The sequence below is a fragment of the Oncorhynchus tshawytscha genome, linkage group LG16 (assembly GCF_018296145.1).
Source record: "Oncorhynchus tshawytscha isolate Ot180627B linkage group LG16, Otsh_v2.0, whole genome shotgun sequence".
In the NCBI taxonomy this organism is placed as follows: Eukaryota; Metazoa; Chordata; class Actinopteri; order Salmoniformes; family Salmonidae; genus Oncorhynchus; species Oncorhynchus tshawytscha.
This window is the reverse complement of record NC_056444.1, coordinates 67,601,913-67,622,130: the sequence shown is the minus strand read 5'-3', so window position 1 is coordinate 67,622,130 and position 20,218 is coordinate 67,601,913. Positions and strand designations below refer to the sequence as shown.

Sequence of the window (20,218 nt, the reverse complement as noted above, 5' to 3'; positions counted from 1 at the left end):
TCACTGTGTATGCATCAGAGCATGTCACTGTGTATGCATCAGAGCATGTCACTGTGTATGCATCAGAGCATGTCACTGTGTATGCATCAGAGCATGTCACTGTGTATGCATCAGAGCATGTCACTGTGTATGCATCAGAGCATGTCACTGTGTATGCATCAGAGCATGTCACTGTGTATGCATCAGAGCATGTCACTGTGTATGCATACCTGAGTTTGTGTTGCACCAGGGCAGCGGCGGCTCCTTGCCGGTGGAGCCTGAGCCTGCCAAACTCCTTGTAGCCGCGGTAGTACTGCTGGATCAGCACGGCCGCCCGCCTGCTCTGCTGAAACTTCTTCTGCTCCTGGTAGCTGCGGAACTTACTCTGGATAAGAATGGCGGCCTGCGTCATCTTCTTATAAAGTGCATACTGCCACAAAAAGGACCAGAGAGAGGAGGATATACAGAGTCAGGAACAGGGGGTTGGGAAGACCCAAACGATGGCCTCAAATGCACACATATATTGTCTGATTCATACTATATGGCCAAACCAAACCAAGCCAAACTAGGCTGACCTGGTTAGGCATTCACTATAGTTGCTGGAACCGTGCTGGAAAGGAAAATAGACCAGCCAACCTAATAGGGTTTATGTCGGCCCTAGAGTGTGAATCAGGCAATATTACTGGACTTAGGAAAGGTGCTGATGTAGGTTATAAGTATCAATATAACCAAGTCAAGTGTGATAATCAAGTGAAGCTAGGTAGCATTGTTGCATCATCTGAGACGGTCAAAAAAACAAGCAAAGTTTGACATGTGTTCTGCCCTCTGGTGGCTTTGAGTCTCTAGTGACTCTTATCAAGGAGTGCCATTTTAAACCCTAAAACTTTTTTACAAAAATAACAATTTAAAAATGAAAGACAGTGAAAAGATGTTACCTTCAAGGCTATCCATGTTAGCTTGTAAACAAAGCAAAGGTGAGATTGTGAATCACAAACAGGCATGAACAAGGATCAGCCTGAGCCTAGAAAAATGGACTAAACTGAATAAAGTGAAACGCTTGTCTAAAAGTCCCAAATTAATGTATTACAATCTGTCCTGGATCTAACCAGTATCTGTAAGGTCATGGAATATGGACAAGACATCATGTGTGTTGTAAGGGGCTGCCTGTGCCCAGCTTACCTGTTTGTATTTCTTGTAACAACGCTGAATGACTGCCGCAGCTACTTCCTGTTGCTCTCTGAATGGGCGTCCCTGTGAGAGAGTAGAGTAGGAGAAGTCAGAGGTCAGAGTATTGGAAGTGGTGTAGTAGTCTATTATAGAGGGCCACTGCTCCCTGAGGTCTCTTCCTGGGCCCAGGGCCCTGGTTGTCTGGAGGATAGACAGAGGACCTGGGGTTGAGGACGCTGGGGGAGAGGCTCCATCCTGGGCTGGGAGAGGAGAGAGGTAGCTGGTGGTGCCAGCCCAGTGTTGCTCTCCTCCCCAGTCTCAGCTGGCAGAGGGGTAGAACAGATGACTGTGAACGACAGCGAACAGTTTGAGACGTGGAAAGTCATTAAAGCTAGCTATGGGGGATAGGTAGCAAGGTGAGGAAGTGGGGCAGGTGGGGGCGAAGTGAGGCTGGGCGGGGTGTGTGGAGCTGGTTAAGGACAGGCAGCAGCGGGCACCACACACATTATTTAAAGAGTAAGAGAGAGAGGGAACGAGAAAGAGAGGGACAGAGAGAGAGAGATTAGAGGGAGCAGGGAAGACGGAGCAGTGCAGTCATTCCTTAAAGCAAGGCCATGCTCTGCTCGAAGCAAACTTTGCCCATGCTGAAACCACAGGGACCACATAGTTTGAGTGTGTCTTACTGAGACAGATACAGAGAAAGAAAGATGGGATAACATATGAGGGTTAATTAACCTATTAACATAATCCATTGATGATACCCGGGTGAGCATAGATAGTGTCTTGTGCACTCAGAACACTTGGACACAGACCAGGATGTAGTTTTGTTCACCTTTCCAGATTCAAGGGACCCATTCATAACTTGACATTTCACCTGATAACATTAAGGTCAACACCACATCAAAATAGAGTGGAAGTCCTAATAACGTTGCTGTACATTGTTTTGTACAGCAGGTTTGTTACTGTGTGTGGTACCTCATCCCGGCCTGTACCTTGTACTTGCGGAAGGCAGTTTGGACGAGACGGGCGGCCTCGTACAGCTCCCTCTGCTCGGGGTCGGACAGGGTGAGCTGGGCCAAGTCTCTCTCCACCTTGTTGTTAGAGGCCTGGAGGAACTCACTCCAGTCGGCCGGGGAGGGCAGGGTGGGCCTCTCCATGGACCCCTCCCTCAGGGGAGACCCCCCTGGGCTGGGGCTGGAGGATGGAGTCAGAGGATCACTGTACAGAGATCTGGAAGGGGAGAGAGCCAAGGAGGAGCAGGGGATGGTGACAGTTTAAAAAGTAGTCAGCTAAGTGTTGTTATCTGAAGATATATACTGAACAAAAATATTAAATGCAACATGCAACAATTTCTAAGATTTTACTGAGAATACATTAATTAGGCCCTAATCTATGGATTTCACATGATTGGGAAGAGGTACAGCCACCCACTGGGGAGCCAGGCCTTGCCAATCAGAATAAGTTTCCCCCCCAAAAAGGGCTTTATTACAGACAGAAATACTCCTCAGCATTTGGAGGTGTTGAGGTAGCGTGGTTACACGTGGTCTGCAGTTGTGAGGCCAGTTTGAAGTATTGCCAAATTCTCTAAAACAACGTTGGAGGCAGCTTACGGCAGAGAAATGAAAATAAAATGATCTGGCAACAGCTCTGTTGAACATTCCTGCAGTCAGCATGCCAATTGCATGCTCCCTCAAAACTTGCAACATCTGTGGCATTGTGTTGTGTGACAAAACTGCACATTTTAAAGTGGTCTTCTATTGTTCCCAGCACAAGGTGTACCTGTGTAATGATCATGCTGTTTAATCATATTCTTGATATGCCACACCTGCCAGGTGGATGGATTATCTTGGCAAATGAGATATGCTCACTAACAGAGATGTACAAATTTGTGCTCAAAATTTGAGAGAAATAAGCTTTTTGTGCATATGGATAATTTCTGTGATTTCTTATTTCAGCTCATGAAACATGGGACCAACACTTTACATGTTGCATTTATATTTCTGTTCAGTGTAGTTCCAATAGACTACAGCTATGTTAAGCACAGAAAATATTTTGTAAAACATTTAGGGTCAGATTCCCAGATCAGAATTAAGCCTACAAATTCTCTGTTGCACATTAGACATGTTATAAGCTTCATTTGCGTACAGGAAACCAGACCTAGATCACATTCAGTCCAGAGTGAGTCTCTGTTGTGTTGCTCACCGTAGCTGTATGATGCTGGGAAGCTGCTCCACGTCTCCGAGGTAACTGGCCAACCAGCTCATGGTGTTGCTGACCCCAGCACTGTCCAGGGGCACTCCATCTAGGGCCACAAAGTCCTCCCTCTTGATTCTCTCCGGGGTCGCCTCAATGATATGCTCTGCCAGAGTCATCATGTTGTCCTGCAGGGGGAGAATCACCCAGGATTGAGTATACTATAGATCACACACTTAGCACATTGTCATGTCATTTCCTATTTTCTTGTAAACTCTGCTTTTTGGTTATTGTGCAACATTCTTATTTTCATTGTCTGAGATGTTTCCACATTATGAGTGTTGAGTGTGAGAATTCAATGAACATTAAACATGATCCATGTCAAGACAATGACGTTTAGGATGATTATGATCATAACGATCACAATAATTGTTATTGTTATTGCTGTGCTGTCCTCCCCCTCATCTCCCAGGCTCAGCCTCAGTAGCAGTGTGACTGTGAGGGATGGCAGAAGGCTCCCTTGGCTGTGAGAGCCGATCAATGGATGGAGTTTATTATGTGGTGATGGAGGTCCACACACTGCCTAGGCTCTGTGTGTGTGTGTGTGTGTGTGTGTGTGTGTGTGTGTGTGTGTGTGTGTGTGTGTGTGTGTGTGTGTGTGTGTGTGTGTGTGTGTGTGTGTGTGTGTGTGTGTGTGTGTGTGTGTGTGTGTGTGTGTGTGTGTGTGTGTGTGTGTGTGTGTGTGTGTGTGTTGACTTCACACGTTAGGGCGTCCAGTGGCATGGCCCAACAGAGCTGCAGGTGGTCAATTTCAATCTTCTTGTCATGTTTATTAACTGACAGTCCAGATTGGTAGACTTGATGTTGCATCTATGACATGCTACAGATATGGTGGTCTGGTAAACTAGTGTGAATGTAAGTGCAATGAGCAGGCGGGTGAACAGGGTTGGCAGTGGAGGGAGTGGTAAACAGTAGAGTAACAGTCTTCACTAAAGACATGGTAAAAAGTACAGTAACTATCTCTAGCAAACGTATGCTAAAGAGTAGACTTGAATAAAGAGACAGTGGAGAGTAGGGTGAGTTTACTGACCTGCAGGTCGTCCATCTGCGTCATACAGTCCTGGTTCTCCAGGTGTTCTCTGTAGGAAAACAGCTCAGTGTCCACCATCTCTCTCTCAGCCATCACCAGCATGTTCCCCAGCTGTTCCCTCTGTCTCAGCCTGCTAGCCAGCTTCTCCTTCCCCAGGCTGCTGCCCCCAGAGTCCCCTGAACCCTTTCTGCCTAAGCCCCTGCTGGAGAAACCCTCCCTAGAGCTCCACTTGGCTACCCCTGCTCCTCCAGAGCTTCCCCCACCCGAGAGACTTTTGTCTGGGCTGAGGCCCTCAGGGGACGGGTTCTTGGTGCTGAAGGACAGCTTGTGGAGCTGCTGTTGCTCCAGGCTCAGCGGGACAGACATGGCCTTGTCGGGCCTGGCCTGGAACAGCTCCGGGTTGGGCTTGTGTTTCTTGGCCAAGGGAAGGTCTCGCTGGCACTCACTGCTGTAGTAGTTGGAGGGCTCGGATCTCGGCCTTCTCAAGTCTGCAGAAGGGTTACAAGATACTATTTTAGAGCCATTTAAGCAAACTGTATCAACAAAACTTTGTTGTCTAAAGGTATTTTCCATTGTCCCTTTCCCCCACTGATACCAGTGTGGGGCCTCCCTCTCCTTCAGCCTGCATTGACCTGGGTTGAGGTTGGTGGAGGTGGTGGAGGTAGTGGTGGTGGTGGCGGTGCCGCCTTTCTTTCCGCTGGGCGCCATCACGCCGTCGCTGGCCCATGTGACCATCCAGCTGTCTGAGGTGGGAGCATCGTGGGGGGTGGGGGAGAAGGACATGCGCGTGGTGGGGGGCAGAGGTGCAGGGGGCTGCTGTTCCTCTCTCTGCAGCTGCTCCAGACACTCGGCCAGCTTGGTGTGGCCGCGGGAGCGAGCGATGGACAGGGGCAGGCGTCCCAGAGAGTCAGGGATGGCCAGGGCCCGTCGGTCCCACTTATACAGGACCACTGCCGCTTCCAGGTGACCCAGGGCACACGCCCACATCTACAGAGAACACAGCAGGGGCACAGGTCAGAGGTAGCAGGTCAATGGACACCGAGGGATGGCTCTAGTAACTTTACTTTCTTGGAAAAGTTCAACTTCCAAGTGAATTCTTTATGAAAAACCTTATGGGAGGCTTTATGGAAGACCCCTGCAGTGCTTTCATGAGATAAAGCTATCTTACCAGAGGGGTGCAGGAGAAGTGGTCCACATTGAGTGGGTCCACCTCCAGCTCCAGGTCAATGCTGTCTGCATGCTTGGTGCTGGTGGGGGATAGAGAAGAACACTGTTAGACTCTTAGACTAAACTCTGGATAAAATAGATAGATTCGTGCTTTATTGACAGCTTTTTAATACATTGTTTTCTGGTCCTAAACTAGTTCCATAATAGATATTCCTAGGTCCTAGGGTCTGTCTGTACGGTATATTAACATTACATTTAGAACCAGTCAATAAGAGGCCTCTGAAGTTCTCACTCACCGCCACTTGATGAGTGTCTGGATGAGGGTGGCGTAGCCCTGCCCAGCGGCCAGGTGGAGCAGGGTCATGCCCCTGAAGGTCTTGGAGTGGATCAGGTGTTTGGACTTGGCCCAGCAGGCCCGGTTCATCATCTTCTCACACACCACCACCACACGGCTCTCAAAGCTGCTGCCCGCCTGACCCTGCCCTGACACACACTGACAACACACATAAACACAACAAGTGTTACTTTCAACTACAACACCAACAGTTTACAACACTTTACAACACCTGACCTCTCAAACAGAAACACAGAGTATGTTTTTTCCATGTAATCCTCTGTAAGCCAAATATCTACCAAATACAGTACATCAAATGAAATAGCACATTTCCTATAGTATGATGTACCTTACCTGTGTCTGGCTGTTGTTACCACCACTACCTCCTCCTCCTCCACCTCCTGCTCCTCCTCCTGCTCCTGCACTTCCTCCGCTGCCCTGCTGGTGATGGGAGGCCATCTCTGCCATCCGTCTCTCCATCTGCTCCAGGCGCTCCAGGATGGACATTCTGAACTGGTTATCTGCAACATAGGCACATAACACACGTCAGCATCCATAGACCTACAGTATAATATATGGTCAACAGTGACACCCAGTTATTACTGTGCATGGTACCTATAAAGGCATCTGTAGAAATCGGAAGAACTTTGCAACACAGACACATACACACACACATCAGCACCTATTAGTGATCCTGGTTAGTCCTACTAGTGTCTTATGGTACTTATGAAGGCATATAGTAAGTATCTGAAACCCAGGCACATACACTGAGTGTACAAACACACAGGTCTGCAAACCAGTGTCCACTACAGTGTCATATTGCATACACGCTGAACATGTAGGCATTTATACAGAATCAAGCCTATGAGTAAGCACATTACATACAGTATAAGATTGAGTACTGTCCAACCGCACAACATGTCTAACCACACACCATGTCCAATCACACACCATGTCCAACCGCACAACATGTCTAACCACACACCATGTCCAATCACACACCATGTCCAACCACACAACATGTCTAACCACACACCATGTCCAATCACACACCATGTCCAACCGCACAACATGTCTAACCACACACCATGTCCAATCACACACCATGTCCAACCACACAACATGTCTAACCACACACCATGTCCAATCACACACCATGTCCAACCACACAACATGTCTAACCACACACCATGTCCAACCACACACCATGTCTAACCACACACCATGTCTAACCACACAACATGTCTAACCACACACCATATCCAACCACACACCATGTCTAACCACACACCATGTCTAACCACACAACATGTCTAACCACACACCATGTCCAACCACACACCATGTCTAACCACACACCATGTCTAACCACACAACATGTCTAACCACACACCATGTCCAACCACACACCATGTCTAACCACACAACATGTCTAACCACACACCATGTCTAACCACACAACATGTCTAACCACACAACATGTTTAACCACACACCATGTCCAACCACACACCATGTCTAACCACACACCATGTCCAACCACACACCATGTCTAACCACACAACATGTCTAACCACACACCATGTCTAACCACACAACATGTCTAACCACACACCATGTCCAACCACACACCATGTCTAACCACACACCATGTCCAACCACACACCATGTCTAACCACACACCATGTCCAACCACACACCATGTCCAACCACACACCATGTCTAACCACACAACATGTCTAACCACACACCATGTCTAACCACACAACATGTCTAACCACACAACATGTTTAACCACACACCATGTCTAACCACACACCATGTCTAACCACACAACATGTCTAACCACACAACATGTTTAACCACACACCATGTCCAACCACACACCATGTCTAACCACACACCATGTCTAACCACACAACATGTCTAACCACACAACATGTTTAACCACACACCATGTCCAACCACACACCATGTCTAACCACACACCATGTCCAACCACACAACATGTCCAATCACACAGCATGTCCAACCACACACCATGTCTAACCACACACCATGTCTAACCACACACCATGTCTAACCACACACCATGTCCAACCACACACCATATCCAACCACACAACATGTTTAACCACACAGCATGTTTAACCACACAACATGTCCAATCACACAGCATGTTTAACCACACATGTCCAACCACACACCATGTCCAACCACACACCATGTCTAACCACACACCATGTCCAACCACACACCATGTCTAATCAAACACCATGTCTAACCACACACCATGTCCAACCACACACCATGTCTAACCACACACCATGTCCAACCACACACCATGTCTAACCAAACACCATGTCTAATCACACACCATGTCCAACCACACACCATGTCCAACCACACACCATGTCTAACCAAACACCATGTCTAACCACACACCATGTCCAACCACACACCATGTCTAACCACACACCATGTCCAACCACACACCATGTCTAACCACACACCATGTCCAACCACACACCATGTCTAACCAAACACCATGTCTAATCACACACCATGTCCAACCACACACCATGTCCAACCACACACCATGTCTAACCAAACACCATGTCTAACCACACACCATGTCCAACCACACACCATGTCTAACCACACAACATATACACCACTCATGTTCCATGCTCTAAGCTCATCTTCATCTATCTCTCATCATCTATGAAAATAAATGTCATCTGAGCCTAATCATTATTAATCACAAGTACAGGGATAACAATAACATCAAATCATTAACTTCATCACAACAATTGCCTTTAGTAAAATAACATTTAAGGCCCATCAATCACCCACTAATGGCTACATGCATAGTAACTCAGTCATTCTTAAAAGCCTCTCATCCTACAGTACTCTGTCATCACAGACTAATTTGAAATGGATGATTGACCAGAGAGTGGATGGTGTCCACCCCCACCCCACACACACACACACACACACACACACACACACACACACACACACACACACACACACACACACACACACACACACACACACACACACACACACACACGCGGCCCTAGACACTCTCTGAGGGGAGTCTGCAGATGAACTCTCACTCCTACTGATGAACTAACTAGTATATTATGACCAAGATTTCTCATTCCTGTGTGTTCTGCCCCAAAACATTCCATTGGCTTATATGGTAGGAGGGCTGAGAGTCACTGGACTAAATCAATCAACAAGCACCAGTCCATAGTCCTTTGCATGCATAAAAATGTATTTTATGCTTGAAGCCACAGAAGTAAATCTAATGATGAGGACTAATTGGAGAGAAAAAAGCAAGTCAAACGGGTAGAGTAAGAAGCAGGACTGCACTCCATCAATTGTGTTAGAGGTCCCTTTAAACATTCTCAAGAGCTGTAATCTGACCTGTAGTTAGAGAGCTTTAGCACTCACACCAAGTCCATTACACTATATCCTCTTTCACATTTTAGTAGATGCTCTTACCCAGAGCAACTTAAGAGGAGATACTGGGGTTAAGTGCTTTGCGCAAGGGCACATTGACAGTTTTTTTTCACCTAGTCAGCTCTGGGATTTGAACCAGCAACCTTTTGGTTACTGGCCAAACCCTCTTAACCACTAGGCTACCTGCCACAATAGAGGAGAGAAGTCTATGCTCAAACAAGCACACACACACACACACGCAAATGCACAAGCATATACACACACACACACACATACACACATACACCCACACAGACTGCTGTGCATAGACAGTGGGGTGCGATGCCCAGACAGTGAGCCCACTGCAGCAGGAGTGTGGAACACTGCATTAGCATTCCTCATTTAGCCACTGTGAGGCAGTTTCTGTGGCAACCTGCTGCCGAGTAACTAAGCGACAGGAACATGCCTCTGTGTATATGTTTTTTTCCTTCCTGCGGCATTGGCTTATTGATGAATGGGAGGGCAAGAAAAGCACACAATGGAAAAAATATGATACATGTAATTATCCATCACTATGTTATAATAATGGTCATAGATATTTTATTTTTCCAGAGGGGACACTGCAGTAATGAACTTCCTAAGTGGGGAGCCACCACAGCAGGGACCCTTTGACATTTACACTACTGCCGTATCTTGGCAGTCAGTTGAAGGCAGATGCTCTCCGCTCATCGGAGAATGAATGTCATGCTTGGGTTCCCTATAAGTCAATATACAAAGAGGTCAAGTAATTGTTAGTGTTACAAGAAAAAAAAATACAATCAAAGGCCAGTAAATTACTGCTATTACTGATGATGTGTGGTGGTTAGAAAATAGCAAATGGACGTTTATCCCACACACCCTCCTTGTGTCTCTCCACAGCACTCATACTGTCACCAGCCAACACTGACACTGTTAAATTACAAACCCCAACAGTGATACCTTTCATTATCTCTCCATAGGTGGCTAAGGGCAAGGTGATGATGAGGGCTGTAGAGGTACATCAGCCAGCCTATACCCTAGTGGTAGGAGGGGGAAGGTGTGGGTGAGAGGGGGTTAGGTAAGTCATAGCCCTGCAGCATGTCTAGGCACCAGGGTTATGCTCTCTGAGAGAGGGAGGAGAGAGGGAGAGGGGGGAGAGACACGGTGGCGGGGGCAGGAGGAGAGGACTAGCTGACATCTCTTTGTTCAGACACACTGCTGCAGTGTGCTGCAGTGCAGATGATGTCATTGCCACCTGATGCCTGCTGCTCTGAATGTGATGAACGTATACTGCAGAGGGAGGGGGAGGAATGGAAGAGGGGAAGGGAGGGAGGAGGAAGGGGAGGGAGGGGGGGAGGAGACAGAAGAGGGATGGAGGAGGGAGGGAGGGAGGAGGAGGGGAGGGTAGGAAGGGGAGGGGAAAGAGGAGGGGAGGGAGGAGGGGAGAGAGGAGGGAGGGACAAGGTGAGGGAGGGAGGGAGGATGAGTGAGGGTGGGAGGATAGAGGGGACCATGCAGCCAGTGAAAACAGAAGTACAACAACACTCTGACATCACCAACACCCTCCTTGTGCTTTGTTCCTCCCTCTCTTGACAGTGTGTGATAGCACACGTCTATACTGTCACTCCCACAGTTAGGCAACTAGGCAGCAGCGGCACAGAGCTCTGACTGACAGGGAGCCTGGCACATCATATGAACAGGAACTCACTAATCACTTGCCCCAGAAAACATATAGAGACATGTTTTAGCTGACAAACAGGAATTGCTCAAACTGGGTTTCTGTGTTTGAGTGAGTGATGGTTTTGTCTAAAAGACCAACTGAAATGCAGAAGGCAGCTCTTGTGTTCTAAATAACATTCTATGACCTCCAGATCTTGTCTGTTACTTCCTTCACACCCGCTGATAAGCCGAGCCCTCTAGTCTAGAGTGAGTGAGGAGCATGGGAACTCTATAATAACACCACTGCCTGAGTCCTCTAGTCTAGAGTGAGTGAGGAGCATGGGAACTCTATAATAACACCACTGCCTGAGTCCTCTAGTCTAGAGTGAGTGAGGAGCATGGGAACTCTATAATAACACCACTGCCTGAGTCCTCTAGTCTAGAGTGAGTGAGGAGCATGGGAACTCTATAATAACACCACTGCCTGAGTCCTCTAGTCTAGTGTGAGTGAGGAGCATGGGAACTCTATAATAACACCACTGCCTGAGTCCTCTAGTCTAGAGTGAGTGAGGAGCATGGGAACTCTATAATAACACCACTGCCTGAGCCCTCTAAGGTAAGTGAGGATCATGCATGCTAAGCATATGGCGAATGTGACAACACCTCTACCTGTCCCAATCATCCTCTGCTCCACTGTGACTCTCATTAACAGCACCCTGGGACCATATGTGTTGGGGTCCCTGCTGACATTGTAGTCGGTCTATAGGTCTCCTGAGTGTCACCCTGCAACCTCCCCCCCCCATCTGTCACAGCTCTGTGACATGTTAGCCATCTGCTTTCGCTCTTTGAGCTGCTGGGCTGAACTGAAAAACAGGCCAACAGGCCAAAATTCTACAGGCTCCTTCATCCTATACAGCCAGTGCAGACACTACATAGATACTACATAGACACTACATAACACATTAATAAGTGAGAAGGGAACAACAGTACTATTATCAACACGTCGGGTATAGTCTAAAGTCCAAAGCTTCAAGTGATATGTGTGAGGACTTTTGGAGCACTCAGTGCAGTAGAGAACAGCTCTCTGTCCTAGCCGAGAGATACGAGGCCACTGTCTATTTCCCTGCAGATACACACTGCCCAGGCTGAGCGAGCGCAACACAGACACACGGTCTTATATCAATCTATTTTGGAGACATTAGGTAACTCTGTGATAGATTGGGCGAACAAGGTACAAGGAGCTTATCAAGCACGTACACTACATGACCAAAACTCCGTCGACACCTGAGCATCCACTCTTCTGGGAAGGCTTTCCACTAAATGTTGGAACATTGCTGTGGGGACTTGCTTCCATTCAGCCACAAGAGCATGAGTGAGGTCAGGCACTGATGTTGGGCGATTTGGCCTGGCTCTCAGTCGGTGTTCCAAATGTGTTTGATGGGGTTGAGGTCAGTGAACCAGGCCTTGCCTGAACCATCAAAATTAGCCCCAGACCATTATTCCTCATCCACCAAACTGTACAGTTGGCACTATGCATTGGGGCAGGTAGGACTGCCAGATGAGGAAGCCTGAGTCATCACTCCAGAGAACGTGTTTCCACTGCTCCAGTGTCCAATGGGGGCAAGCTTTACACCACTCTAGCCAACACTTGGCATTGCACATGGTGATCTTAGGCTTGTGTGCTGCTGCTCGGTCACGGAAACACATTTCATGAAACAGTGATTGAACAGTGTTTGTGCTGATGCTGCTTCAAGAGGCAGTTTGAAACTCAGTAGTGAGTGTTACAACAGAGGACAGATTATTTTTTACGTGCTTCAGCACTTGGCGGTCCCGTTCTGTGAGCTTGTGTGGACTACCATTTCGCGGCTGAGAAGTTTTTGCTCCTAGACGTTTCCACTTCACAATAACAGCACTTACAACTAGCCGGGGCAGCTTTAGCAGGGCAGAAACTTGACGAACTGACTTGTTGGAAAGGTGGCATCCTATGATGGTGCCATGCTGAAAGTCATTGAGTTCTTCAGTAAGGCCATCCTACTGACAATGTCTGTCTATGGAGATTGCATGGCTGTTTGCTCGTTTTATACACCTGTCAGCAACACCTGTCAGCACCTGTCAGTGTGGCTGAAATAGCCAAATCCACTCATTTGAAGGGGTGTCCACATACTTATGAGTGTCAGTCAAAAGTTTTGACACACCTACTCATTCCAGGGTTTTTCTTTTCTTTTTTATTATTTTCTACATTGTAGAATAATAGTGAAGACATCAAAACTATTAATTAACACATATGGAATCAAGTAGTAACCAAGAACGTGTTAAACCAATCAAAATATATTTTATATTTGAGTTTCTTCAAAGTAGCCAACATCCAAGCTGAATCACATCCGGCCGTGATTGGGAGTTCCATAGGGTGGTGCATAATTGGACCAGCGTCGTCCGGATTTGGCCGGGGTAGGCCATCATTGTAAATAAGAATTTGTTCTTAACTGACTTGCCTAGTTAAATAAAGGTTAAATAAAAAATTGTAAAAAAATGTCTTGATGACAGCTTTACACACTCTTGGAATTCTCTCAACCAGCTTCAAAAAGTAGTCAGTCACCTGGAAAGCATTTAAATGAACAGGTGTGCCTTGTTAAAAGTTCATTTGTGGAATTTCTTTCCTTCTTAATGTGTTTGAGCCAATCAGTCGTGTTGGAACAAGGTAGGGTTGGTATACAGAAGATTGCCCTATTTGGTAAAAGACCAAGTCCATATTATGGCAAGAACAGCTCAAATAAGCAAAGAGAAACGACAGTCCCTCATTACTTTAAGACATGAAGGTCAGTCAAATGTGGAACATTTCAAGAACTTTTAACGTTTCTTCAAGTGCAGTCGCAAAAACCATCAAGCGCTATGATGAAACTGACTCTCATGAGGACCACCACAGGAAAGGAAGACCCAGAGTTACCTCTGCTGCATAAGTTCATCAGAGCTCCAGCCTCAGAAATTGCAGCCCAAATAACTGCTTCACAGAGTTCAAGTAACAGACATCTCAACATCAACTGTTCAGAGGAGACTGCGTGAATCAGGCCTTCATGGTCAAATTGCTGCAAAGAAACTAAGAAGTAGACACTTGCTTGGGCCAAGAAACACTAGGAATTGACAATAGACCGGTGGAAATCTGTCCTTTGGTCCGGAGTCCAAATTTGAGATTTTTGGTTCCAACCTCCATGTCTTTGTGAGACGCAGTGAAAGGTGAACGGATTATCTCCACATGTGTAGTTACCACCATAAAGCATGGAGCAGGAAGTGTGATGATGTGGGGGTGTTTTTTGCTTGTGACACTGTCAGTGATTTATTTAGAATTCAAGGCACACTTAACCAGCATGTCTACCACAACATTCTGCAGCGATACGCCATTTCATCTGGTTTGGGCTTAGTGGAACTATCATTTGTTTTTCAACAGGACAATGACCCAACACACCTCCAGGCTGTGTAAGGGCTATTTGACCAAGAAGGAGAGTGATGAAGTGCTGCATCAGATGACCTGGCCTCCACAATCACTCGACCTCAACCCAATTGAGATGGTTTGTGATGAGTTGGACTGCAGATTGAAGGAAAAGCAGCCAACAAGTGCTCAGCATATGTGGGAACTCCTTCAAGACAGCTGGAAAAGCATTTCATGTGAAGCTGGTTGAGAGAATGCCAAGAGTGTGCAAAGCTGTCATCAAGGCAATGGGTGGCTACTTTGAAGAATCTAAAATCCAAAATATAGTTTTATTTGTTAAACACTTTTTTGGTTACTACAGTTGAAGTCGGAAGTTTACATACACCTTAGCCAAATACACTTAAACTCACATTTTCACAATTCTTATGTTATTTCATAGTTTTGATGTCTTCACTATTATTCTACAATGTGGAAAATAGTCAATATAAAGAAAAACCCTTGAATGAGTAGGTGTGTCCAAACGTTTGACTGGTACTGTATAGTGTTTTTGCAGTTAATTAGCTCTCAATGTATGATGTAGTAGCATGGAGTGGAAGGCATGTGGAAGGCCACAGGAGACTAGCTAAGCATCAATGACGAATATTCTGCCCCCCTTATCCACAGTTTCACCACAAATGTGAACATTCATTCCACCAGACTCTCCTCAGCCTCCCTATAGGCATTACCATACAGCAATGCTATGTCTGGCCGTTGATATGGCGAGAATCTGCTAGAAGTCCAGGCAGTCTGCTGGGACCCCAGTGTTCTTAGGAGTGAAAGAGAATAGTCTGGATACTAACAAATAACAACAAAGAATCACAAAGAGCTAGACTAGCACTGCTTCTTTAAGACAAATGGACTGGGTTGGCAGAGTGTGAGCTGGCACCTTTAATCATCCTCACAGTCACATACCAACCTGTGTGTCTTCTAATGCCAATCAAACCTATTGGACCTCATCATTATCTCTACGATGCCACTGTAGCAAATGCCCACATGCTTTGTACCAGTTAAAGACAGTGGCTATATCAAACCCCCACATGTTCTGTACCAGTTAAAGACTGTGGCTATATCAAACCCCCGCATGTTCTGTACCAGTTAAAGACTGTGGCTATATCAAACCCCCACATGTTCTGTACCAGTTAAAGACTGTGGCTATATCAAACCCCCACATGTTCTGTACCAGTTAAAGACTGTGGCTATATCAAACCCCCACATGTTCTGTACCAGTTAAAGACAGTGGCTATATCAAACCCCCACATGTTCTGTACCAGTTAAAGACTGTGGCTATATCAAACCCCCACTTGTTCTGTACCAGTTAAAGGCTGTGGCTATATCAAACCCCCACATGTTCTGTACCAGTTAAAGACTGTGGCTATATCAAACCCCCACTTGTTCTGTACCAGTTAAAGGCTGTGGCTATATCAAACCCCCCTTGTTCTGTACCAGTTAAAGCTGTGGCTATATCAAAACTTGTTCTTGAAAGACTGTGGCTATATCAAACCCCACATGTAGCCTAATTGAAAGGCTGTGGCTATATCAAACCCCCATATGTAGCCTAATTGAAAGGCTGTGGCTATATCAAACCCCCACATGTAGCCTAATTGAAAGGCTGTGGCTATATCGAACCCCCACATGTAGCCTAATTGAAAGGCTGTGGCTAGATCAAACCCCCACACGTAGCCTAATTGAAAGGCTGTGGCTATATCAAACCCCCACATGTAGCCTAATTGAAAGGCTGTGGCTATATCAAACCCCGACACGTAGCCTAATTGAAAGGCTGTGGCTATATCAAACCCCGACACGTAGCCTAATTGAAAGGCTGTGGCTATATCAAACCCCCACATGTAGCCTAATTGAAAGGCTGTGGCTATATCAAACCCCCACATGTAGCTTAATTGAAAGGCTGTGGCTATATCAAACCTCTACATATACTGATCTAAGAAGGCTGAGGACCAACCTCAGCAAACCCCCACATGTAGCTAAGTAATAAGACCAGTCCTACCTCTCTCTGAGTCTGTGATTGTGCAGTATATTCTCCTGATTGACAGAAGCTGGTATTTGTGTCTGTCTAAAGGAAGAGGTTGCGAGGCCATCTGGCACAGGCCCACACAGCTGGGACCTACGGGTACACTGATAATCAAAGGCCAAGTTGCCTTTCTTTGGCATAATGACCAGCTTTGTTGGTTCTGTCCATTGTGTTTTTTCTTTAATAGTGTTGTCCTCTTCCTTCAGCTTGTAATGGGTCTACGTGCAGTATTCTTTCTCCTGGACAGAGTATAGAATATTGATGAGAGGTTTGAAAAGACCAAGGATTAAGACCACAGAAATAAGATAAGGTAATCTCCTCTCAGTTTTCAATTTCATCTCAATTCTCTTTGAGAGAGTGTATTCATTTCAAAATAAAAATTTGACCCAGTTTAAACCCATTGTGTCAGCTTAAACCCAACAAAGGAACACAAACAACAGCAAGGCTTAGCATGGGTCAAAACCAGAAGAACACCAGACATTTCCTACTGAGAACACGACATAGAATCCAATGTCATGTAGTGATTATAGGGGTAAATGAGAGTAGAAGTGCAATCTATTGATGTGGCTTTTATTATTGTAATTTCAATGTTGTTGTTTTAACAAACCTCGCTATATATTAACATTGTTTTGTAACCCTGGGACCATTTCAAATCAATTCTGCAGGAGCAAATCTATTTAGCATTGATTGCACTGTAATGGTTAACAAGAACAGTAGCCTATATATCATCAGAACGACGTAGAAAATGTAGGCTATTCACCTCCTGTTGCAACATATTAGTAATCTCCACCCGGCACAGCCAGAAGAGGACTGGCCACCCCTCATTGCCTGGTTCCTCTATAGGTTTCTTCCTAGGTTTTGGCCTTTCTAGGGAGTTTTTCCTAGCCAACGTGCTTCAACACCTGCATTGCTTACTGTTTGGGGTTATAGGCTGGGTTTCTGAACAGCACTTTGAGATATCAGCTGATGTACGAAAGGTTGTATAAATAAATTTGATTTAAAACAACACACATTTAGTCAAAGCACTTCCTCTATCAGTGTCTTATTCAGTTAGAAGCCGACCGTTCATGCAACGGGTTCTTCTATAGGATTTTACATACATAAAAATAGAGGAGCAAACAGCTCCACAGTCTAAATAAGAAAAGCAAGATGCTTTATAGTTCACACATTCATCTGTCTACTCCTAACATGGAGGTCCTGTCTGGCAAGGTTGTAAATAAGCTCATCAGGTAGCATGCGTCTGACCTCATGGCATCAGTCCAAGTCCCGGGGAGAGGCAGGTCAATTTCAATTCAACATCAAGACTGAGGAGGTACTCTATATTTCGGACTGCTCTACAAGCCAGTGAAATGCCGCGAGAAGAGACAACACAACGAGGAATTACTGCTTGTAATCTGCTATTGTAATCTGCAGACAAATATCTGCTTTACTAATTCCTACACATAACCTATGATTATAGCAGATGATGCTGTGCACCATAGAATGTGGCACATAAGAAATCACACTCGACCTGTACATGTATATTCTTATGCTTAGCAATTGTTCTAATATGTAGGACGTTAAAGCATCAGTTGGAGGCAGAATACTAAATGATACAATACTAGCGAGATCAATGCAGTGATATAGTCCATCAGCCTGTGGCCTAGGGTTTCCCAAACATGGTCCTGGGGCCCCCTGTGTGCACATTTTGGTTTTTGCCCTTGCACTACACAGCTGATTAAAATAATCAAAGCTTGAGTGGATTTGAATCAGCTGTGTAGTGCTAGCAAAACAACAACAACATGCAAGACAACATTTCTTACATGTTTTTACAGGGGAGTCTGCAGATGAACCCTCACTCCTAGTGATGAACCAAGTAGTATATTATGACCAAGATTTCTCATTCCTGTGTGTTCTGCCCCAAAACATTCCATTGGCTTATATGGTAGGAGGGCTGAGAGTCACTGGACTAAATCAATCAACAAGCACCAGTCCATAGTCCTTGAGAAAGCAGGCTTTTCATAGATCAAGACCATTTTCTAAATGCTGCTGGCAAACAGGTTTCCAACTATCCGCAGTGTTAACCAACAGATCCACAAAATGTGGACTGGACAAAATGTTTCTGGAATTACTGTCCAAAACATAATAAATGCTGAGTAGTTTATAAGAATGAATTGCATTCATACAGAAAATTGCATGCCTACAATGTATTTTATGCTTGAAGCCACAAAAGTAAAATCTAATGATGAGGACTAATTGGAGAGAAAAAAGCAAGTCAAATGGGTAGAGTAAGAAGCAGGACTGCACTCCATTAATTGTGTTAGAGGTCCCTTTAAACATTCTCAAGAGCTGTAATCTGACCTGTAGTTAGAGAGCTTTAGCACTCACACCAAATCCATTACACCATATTCTCTTTCACATTTTAGTCATTTACCAGGCACTCTTATCCAGAGCAACTTACAGGAGATGTTGGTGTTAAGTGCCTTGCTCAAGGGACAGATGTTTCACCTAGTTGGCTCAGGGATCCGAAACAGAGACCTTTGGGTTAATGGCCCAATGCTCCTAACTGTTAGGGTACCTGCCGCCCATACAACACTTCTCAGCTATATTAAATGCTGCTTTCATAGTCCTACAGTATCGTAGCCCTAAAACCATGACAATTCTATCGTAAACATGACACATGGAAAAACACTATGATAAATGACAACACAATACCCCATGAAGCTGTATGAAAGCACAGCTTACACTTGTTAGTCAGCCAAACAAAAGTCCAAAGTCACTGCATGTGTCACAGCAGTGTAAAGTAATAGTTCTGACTTGAGGTATGATATGTTTATGACATCATCTCTGCAAGTAATAGTCCCCACTGTTGTGTTGGAAACACACAACTATTGACAGTATACTGCGCTCAGCCTGACTAAAGGCTGATAGTAAAGGGTTAGCTATTAAAACTTATTCGGGATCGGTGTCCCGTCCACGGGATGGTTGAGCTAACGTAGGCTAATGCGATTAGCATGAGGTTATAAGTAACAAGAACATTTCCCAGGACATAGACATATGGTATATGATATTGGTAAAAAGCTTAAATTATGATGAATCTAACTGCACTGTCCAATTGATAGTAGCTATTACAGTGAAAGAATACCATGCTATTGTTTGAGGAGAGTGCACAGTTTTGAACATGAAAAGTTATTAATAAACAAATTAGGCACATTTGAGCAGTCTTGGTACAACATTTTTAACATAAATGCAATGATTCATTGGATCAGTCTAGAACTTTGCACATAAACTGATGCCATCTAGTGGCCAAAATCGAAATTTCAGCTGGGCTGGAATAATACATTATGGCCTTTCTCTTGCATTTCAAAGATGATGGTACAAAAAAAATACAAAAGAACGGTTGTTTTTTTCTTCTGCCAGATCTATTGTGTTATATTCTACTACATTTCTTTCACTTTTCCACACACATCAATGTGTTTCCTTTCAAATGGTACCAAGAATATACATATCCTTGCTTCAGGACCCGAGTTACAGGCAGTTAGATTTGGGTATGTCATTTTAGCCAAAAATTGAAAAAAAAAGGGGCAGATCCTAATGACCACAAATTATATGGTAAAGCTATTGAAGAGTCACACACATGTTTTTGTTCAAAAATGTTAAGAGAAAGTTAAAGGGAATGTTACATCTTGCTAAA

At 45.2% G+C, this 20,218-nt stretch overlaps 1 protein-coding gene across 5 annotated transcripts in view; it reads right to left on the bottom strand.

Moving 5' to 3' along the window:
• LOC112215211 (calmodulin-binding transcription activator 1) overlaps positions 1-20,218 on the bottom strand; it is a 622,788-nt gene that overhangs the window by 9,442 nt on the left and 593,128 nt on the right. For 3 of the 5 annotated variants that reach the window (XM_042299516.1, XM_042299512.1, XM_042299513.1), the window contains 10 exons: positions 6,285-6,451; positions 5,893-6,089; positions 5,598-5,676; positions 5,062-5,416; positions 4,430-4,917; positions 3,349-3,527; positions 2,139-2,376; positions 1,159-1,230; positions 915-935; positions 210-409 (listed from right to left, as the gene is read on the bottom strand). In XM_042299516.1, the coding sequence (XP_042155450.1) occupies positions 210-409; positions 915-935; positions 1,159-1,230; positions 2,139-2,376; positions 3,349-3,527; positions 4,430-4,917; positions 5,062-5,416; positions 5,598-5,676; positions 5,893-6,089; positions 6,285-6,451 (1,996 nt within the window). The remainder of the gene's footprint in view (positions 1-209; positions 410-914; positions 936-1,158; positions 1,231-2,138; positions 2,377-3,348; positions 3,528-4,429; positions 4,918-5,061; positions 5,417-5,597; positions 5,677-5,892; positions 6,090-6,284; positions 6,452-20,218) is intronic. The other 2 variants (XM_042299514.1, XM_042299515.1) reach the window with 1 other exon arrangement.